The 7,425-nt window shown below is 35.8% G+C and overlaps 1 protein-coding gene across 1 annotated transcript; it reads right to left on the bottom strand.

Moving 5' to 3' along the window:
- Positions 1-26: 26 nt before the first annotated feature.
- On the bottom strand, positions 27-6,990 carry dpm2 (dolichyl-phosphate mannosyltransferase subunit 2, regulatory). Its single transcript, XM_057819359.1, has 4 exons — positions 6,933-6,990; positions 4,552-4,641; positions 4,317-4,419; positions 27-2,846 (listed from the first exon to the last, which is right to left on the bottom strand). The coding sequence occupies exons 1-4, from the start codon at positions 6,933-6,935 to the stop codon at positions 2,791-2,793; spliced, it is 252 nt and encodes an 83-aa protein (XP_057675342.1). The 5' UTR covers positions 6,936-6,990; the 3' UTR covers positions 27-2,790.
- Positions 6,991-7,425: the final 435 nt, after the last annotated feature.

The raw sequence follows: 7,425 nt of genomic DNA, 5'->3' as shown, positions 1-7,425 counted from the left end.
GTCGGCTTTAACTAAAACCACCCAAACATTTATAGGTTTTCATATTTTAATGAGGATAGTATGCAAACAATGACTGAAGGGGGACAAATAAGTAAGTGAACCATCACATTTAATATTTTGTGGCCCACCCTTTGGCAGCAATAACTTCAACCAGACACTTTTTGTAGCTGCAGATCAGTCTGGCACATTGATCAGGAATAATCTTGGCCCATTCATCTCTATAAAACTGCTGTAGTTCAGTCAGATTCCTGGGAAGTCTGGCATTAATCACTGTCTTTAGGTCATGCCACAACATTTCAATGGGGTTCAAGTCTGGACTTTGACTTGGCCACTCCAGAACGTGTATTTTTTTCTTTTGAAACCATTCTAAAGTTGATTTACTTCTGTGTTTTGGATCATTGTCTTGTTACAGCATACATCCTCTTTTTAGCTTTAACTGTTCGAGAGACTGCCTCAGGTTTTCCTGCAAAAAACCCTGATAAACTTTTGAATTCATTCTTCCATTAATGATTGCAAGTTGTCCAAGCCCTGAAGTAGCAAAACAGCCCCAAATCATGATGCTCCCTCCACCATGCTTCATGCTGGGGACGAGGTGTTGATGTTGCTGAGCTGTTCCATTTTTACTCCACTCATGACGTTGTGTGTTACTCCTAAATAATTCAACTTTGGTTTCATCAGTCCACAAAATATTTTGCCAAAACTTCTGTGGAGTCTCCAAGTGCCTTTTTGCGAACATTAAATGAGCAGCAATGGGTTTTTTTTAGACAACATTGGCTTCCTCCGTAACATCCTCCCATGAACACCATTCTTGGCCATAGTTTTACATATAGTTGATGTGTGCACTGAGATATTGCACTGTGCCAGTGATTTCCGTAAGTCTTTAGCAGACACTCTGGGGTTCTTTTTTACGTCTCTGAGAACTCTGCGCTGAACTCTTGGCCTCGTCTTTGGTGGACGGCCACTCCTTGGGAGAGAAGCAACAGTGCCAAACTCTCTCCTTTTGTAGACAACTTCTCTGACTGTCAATTGATGACCATCCAGACTTTTAGAGATGGTTTTGTATCCTTTCCCAGCTTTATACAAATCAATAATCCTTGATCTCATGATGCACATCAGACAATGTTTCTCATCAAGACAATTCTTACCAGGTGTGTGTTTTATAGTGGGCAGGGCAGCTTTAAACCACTTATCAGTGATTGGGCACACACCTGACTTAAATTATTTAGTAAAGATTGGTTTCAATTGCTCTTTAAGTCTCCTTAGGCAGAGGGTTCACTTACTTATTTTTCCCACTTCTGACATTGAATATGCTATCCTCACTAAAATATGAAAACCTATAAATGTTTGGGTGATTTTAGTTAAAGCAGACAGTTTTTACATCTGTGTGAGTTTGACAAAGATCAGATCACATTTGGTGGTGATTTTATGCAGAAATGTGAGAAGATCCAAAAGGTTCAGATACTTTTTCATACCACTGTGTATGTGTATTGTGAATTTCTTTTTCTTGACTCCATTGTCCTGTTCCAATGCATTATCTCAACATTTGTGGCTGAATGTGATTAATGAGTGAACCCAAAATAATCTAATTTTCATAACATCTTTTAGGTTCCCTGATTTCTCGGTTACCATAATTTTCGGACTATAAGCCGCTACTTTTTTCCTTTATTTTGAATCCTGCGGCTTATAGTCCAGTGCGGCTTATTTGTTAATTTATTTTGGTCAATAGGCAACACATGCCTCTAAGTATGCATCGCAGCGTTACAGATGTAAATAACAATCATAACTCATGTTCTGTGCTAATTATTTATTCAGTTACAGTTCTAGTAGTTTCATTAATTCCTTGTTATGGTATTTTGTAACACTTTATTTGACAATCGCGTCATAAGACTATCATAAGACGGTCATATTTATGACATGACACTATCATGGGCATTACTGAATGCTTATGACAGATGTCATTAAGTGTCATCCGGCAAATTATGTTACTAAATCCAATTTATGTCCAGTTTGGATCTTTTACATCCATTCAAAAGTGAGATAATTTGCCTGATAACACTAAATGGCATCTGTTATAAGCATTCATTAAAGCTCATGACATGTCATGTCATGTCATAGTTATGATTGTATAATAACAGTCTTGTGGCGCCACTGTCAAATAAAGGGTTACCAAATACCATGACTAGCAATTAATGAAACAACTGGAACAGTAACCAAATGAATAATTAGCACAGAACATGAATTTTGGATTTATTTACATCTGTAGCGCTGCAATTCATGCTAGGAGGCATGTTGGACAACAACAGTGTTGACAGCAGGTGGCAGAAGAGGTTGACTGTCTCCCCCAAGGGAGCAGTGATGGCCAAATGAAGCTTCTTGAAGCAATAAAGCTTTGCAGCCAATTGGTTTAAAGCTTCATGTTGGTCCATTTGGTCTTATGACAGTCATATGATGCTGCTGTCAAATAAAGCGTTACCGGTTAATATCTTTTGGCGTGACTGTCCCATAATACAGTGAGGACAGGTGCGGTTTATAGTCCAGTGCGGCTTATCTATGAACAAATGCCGTTTTCGTGTCGCATTTGGTGGGTGGCGGCTTATAGTCAGGTGCGCCTTATAGTGCGAAAATTACTGTAATTACTACGTTGCACACAACCAATTATCAGTCCCCACACAGTACAGTAGTTTTTACGTACGTCATACTGTAATAATCCAATGAGCACTCTCATCCAGACTTTACACTGAACGGTCACGTATCAGTGTCACCGACGACGACAAAAGTCCCATTTTGAGATTAGTTAACCTTTTTGGGATTCTTATTCTTCCAAAGGACTACAGCAGTGAAGGCTCCTGTGGAGAGAGATGAAGCTTTCATTTAAAAATGAAACAAGATAATCAAATCTATTCAGTGTGTTTTCATGTGAAAAAGGAACTGAAGCATTTTGTGATATCCACGAATTAGTTTAGACATTTGATCAGGGGTGACAGTGGGCCAGAACGGTCAGGAACGCAGTTCCAGTATAAGATTCAGGGCAGGAACGCAGTTCCGGTATAAGATTTAGGGCCGGAATGCTGTTCCGGTACACGGTGCATTTCATCTCCAAGAAGAAAACAATCTACCAACATCAGATTTACATGCACAAGTGTTAATAACAAGCATAATAAAGTGCTTGTGTAGCGTAATCCGTTTCCACCGATATTTATTATTTATTTTATTCCACGGACGGCATGGAGGTTTCCCTAGCTGCTGCAGTTATCAGAGTTTGACGATGATGAGTCACGTCAATGTGCGAATGCACACAGAAAGGCAAAATGCCTGGACTCATTTATCCGTTCATTTGGCTGATATCCTGACATGTGATCAGCAGAGATAGTTAGCTAGCTAGCGTATGTTTTCTGGAACCGCAACAACAACAAAAAAAGTTATTTGAATTGATGCGACAAAAAAAGGGCGATGCAACAGAAAATGGATCAAATCTTTAAGAGCATGGAAAGAGTTGAGGAGGCTTATTTATTATATTTAGCTTTATTTGCTCTGATGAGGAGGTTCAGAACATCTTAGCCGTCAATGTGCACTTTGGACTTATATTTGTTTATTTATGTTAGGCTACTTATTCATTCATTCATTTAAGTTTTCTTCTTCCCACTCCTTTTCAGGCATGTAGTTGATGTTGCTATGTTACTTAGTTTTGCTTATCTTTTTGTTATATGTTTATATGAGCTGTATATACTTGTTTTGACAAAGAAAATCATGGCCTGAAATAAACAAATGAATGAATGAAATGAATTTATGATTTAAAAAAGTCAATGTTTGCGCGATCTTCAAAATATATTCCATTTCACTCTGCATAATATAAGTCAATTGTATTTTTCTGAATGTATGTTACTTATATCTTTATTATTTAAAAAAAAAAAAAGCAAAAGTAAATGTTGACATTAACTTCCATTTTAATATAAATCATGTGTTCTTAGGTAGTTAAAATTTTGATTTGGCATTTAGTATATGAGGAAATGGGGGAAAATAAAAATTAGGAGATGGAGGTTGGGGTTATTGCTGTTTTTGTTAATTTTTATTTTGCAAATCATTGAAAAAATACAATTTTGAATGAAAATCAGTTTTTGTATGTGTTATAGAAATAACTATGCCAAAACAATTTTCTTTGCATTACAGTAGTTTTAGGAGGTCCCCCCCAAAAAAAGAAAATTAAAAAAAAAATAAATAAATAAACAAAATTTCTGGCTCTGTGGCAACCTCCACGTCGGGGAGTTCCTGCAAGAAATTCTAGCCACTTTCACCCCTGCATTTGATGCAAGACTTACCTACGCAAAGGAGCAGTACTACTGCAGCAATGCCAGGAAGAATTACTGAGTATTCTCGTGGAAGAAAATACTTGTGTAATACATGATCACTGTCCATGAAAGGCTAGAAATTGGCAAGAAAATACAAACATAGTAAGTGTAAAGACAAGGCTTGTAAATACCAGTTCTGCTTAATTTGCAATAAATCAAACTACATGCATCTTTCACAAAAGTAGACTTAAGAATACAACCCTACCAGAACAATGACCCAAATAGAATAGTACGTAAACAGCAAAAGACTGAAGACAATAAGGCTCATGCCTGCTGCTTGATCCACTCCAGTAGCCTGCAAACATTGGAGCACAATAAAAAGCAGGTATTAAGACAAAAAGAAAAGGTCAACTGGTGTACATTCACCTAACAAAATGTGTTTGAAGGAGTGATTTGTTTTCTGTCTCTACTAGGGCTGTCAAAATTATCGCATTAACGGGCGTTAATTAATCTTTTAAATTAATCACGTTAAAATATTTGACGCAATTAACGCATTCACTGAATTACCCGCTCGCACATTGCCTCAAACAGATTACAATGAGGCCGTTTATGGACATTAAGAGTGAAGAGAACGCCACCGGCCACTTGGGGGCAGCGCCGTTCCATACTCATGTTATTTCTTCTAAACGTGGGAGAATTAGTAGTTGTGAGATGTTTATGCTGTATGCACAATGCAATGCAAATTGCTATTTGTGCTCCACACATACTGTATTTTCTTTCTTTTAGTGGCAATTATGTCTTTCGTTGTATTTTGGGTAAGATATGTACAGAGATATATATTTTATAAAGGCGAGTGGACACAGGCGTTCTTTGGACCGCGCCGTTTATTGGCATAAGCTTCAGCAACTCCTTCACAACAAACATAAGCATCGTTTAGTGAAAGCACAACAAAAATAATATTCATATCTCTCAAAAAAAATAATGTTCACAAAAAGAAAAGCACTTCAGTCTGTAGTAATGAGGCCCTATTCTCACACAGTTAAACAACAATGCAAAATGAACTGGCATTCCATATCAAAATAGCTATGCAAAATACACGTAAAACGGACTCAGACTTTGGTCACTCTATTCTTATTATTGTTATTTTTATTCTTATTATTATTATATTAACTCTACTTTTGATTGAAAATTTTACAAATTTTATTAAAACGAAAACATGAAGAGGGTTTTTAATTCAGGGTGTCAAACGATTAAAATTTTTAATCGAGTTAACTACAGCTTAAAAATTAATTAATCATAATTAATCGCAATTCAAACCGTCTATAAAATATGCCATATTTTTCTGTAAATTATTGTTGGAATGGAAAGATAAGACACAAGATGGATATATACATTCGACATACGGTACATAAGTACTGTATTTGTTTATTATAACAATAAATCAACAAGATGCCATTACCATTATGAACATTCTGTTAAAGCAATCCATGGATAGAAAGACTTGTAGTTCTCAAAAGATAAATGTTAGTACAAGTTATAGAAATTTTATAATAAAACCTCTCTTAATGTTTTCGTTTTAATAAAATTTGTAAAATTTTCAATCAAAAAATAAACTAGTAGCCCACCATTGTTGATGTCAATAATTACTTACACAATGCTCATGGGTGCTGAAGCCTATAAAATCACTCGCACCCAAGCGCTAGCATAGGGGGATAAAACTCCGAAAAACACAACAAGTACACATTTCACTTTGCTGTCATTTTAATCTGTTTGAGCGGGGCATTTGTGCGTTAATTGCGTCAAATATTTTAACGTGATTAATTTTAAAAAATAATTACCGCCCGTTAACGCGATAATTTTGACAGCCCTATTTTTAATATACAATTACAATAACTTGTAACTATAACATTCATCTTTTAAGAACTACAAGTCTTTCTATCCGTGGATCACTTTAACAGAAAGAATGTTAATAATGCCATTTGTGGATTTATTGTTACAATAAACAAATACAGTACTTATGTACAGTATGTTATCTGCCTTGTGTCTTATCTTTCCATTCCAACAATAATTTACAGAAAAATATGGCATATTTTAGCGATGGTTTGAATTGCGATTAATTAATTTTTAAGCTGTGATTAACTCGATTAAAATTTTTAATCGTTTGACAGCCCTAGTATCTACTGTTCAAGTATCCTTTGACTGCCAGATGACCATTTCAAGGTTCAGTCTGCCTTCAACCAGATATCAGTTGAAATAAGATCCAATAAACTGTGACTCTGAATAATGCTCTCCAGTACTAGCTAAAAACTACTTAGCTTTCCAAGTACCACAGTCCTCCACCAGCAATGAAAATCAGTAACAGTAGTATGCCTATGTCGGACTCAAAAAGAAGACAGGTTGTATTTACAAAAATAAGGTTTTAAAAAGTTTTAATCATTCAATTGGTTTCAGAAATGGCTCATATGAAAGCTAAGACCCTGCCAAATGATGTTGAATGTACAAAAATATATTTGTTTAACTGAAAAAAGATTTATCATTTAATGAAGACAAAAAAAGAAAAAAGTCAATGTTTGATCATGTGAGAGTTAGTGTATCATTCCCCCGCACAATGTATACCCCCGTTAAATGTAATTTTTATTCTCTTACCATATTCAAATCAAGTACTTGCTGACCAGTTGCTGACGCTTCCTAGTTGTCTTCTTCTTCGTAAAACCGGACGTACTTACCTTCTGCCGCCCCCTCCTGGTTAAAACGCAAAACGTCTACAACCTACTGTTGGCAGACGCTGCTAATTTGCAGTACTGTAAATGAAAATAAATATAGGCTTCTATGAAGTATGGAGTTAGATTTGTGTCTAAATGATTTGTACTTGTATTTACACATTCGTATTCGTATCTAACTCCATAGGCTTCATATTATATATAAACATTCATGGATTTGGAATCTCTGAAGGCACACTAATTCTCTAAGATCTCTACAGATTAACTATTTGTTTTTTCCCATGTCGTTTTTAAATGTTTCAGTAGATTTTGCTCAACTTGCTCTTCTTTTACTATGATCTGAATGGCAGTTTTTGACAACATCGTTTGACCCATAAAACGCCCAATTCATTTCTTGGTCCAATTAGAATCAATATTTT

This window comes from Corythoichthys intestinalis, chromosome 17, assembly GCF_030265065.1.
Source record: "Corythoichthys intestinalis isolate RoL2023-P3 chromosome 17, ASM3026506v1, whole genome shotgun sequence".
NCBI lineage: Eukaryota > Metazoa > Chordata > Actinopteri > Syngnathiformes > Syngnathidae > Corythoichthys > Corythoichthys intestinalis.
The sequence above is the reverse complement of the archived record's forward strand: the minus strand, read 5'-3'. Positions and strand labels throughout refer to the sequence as shown.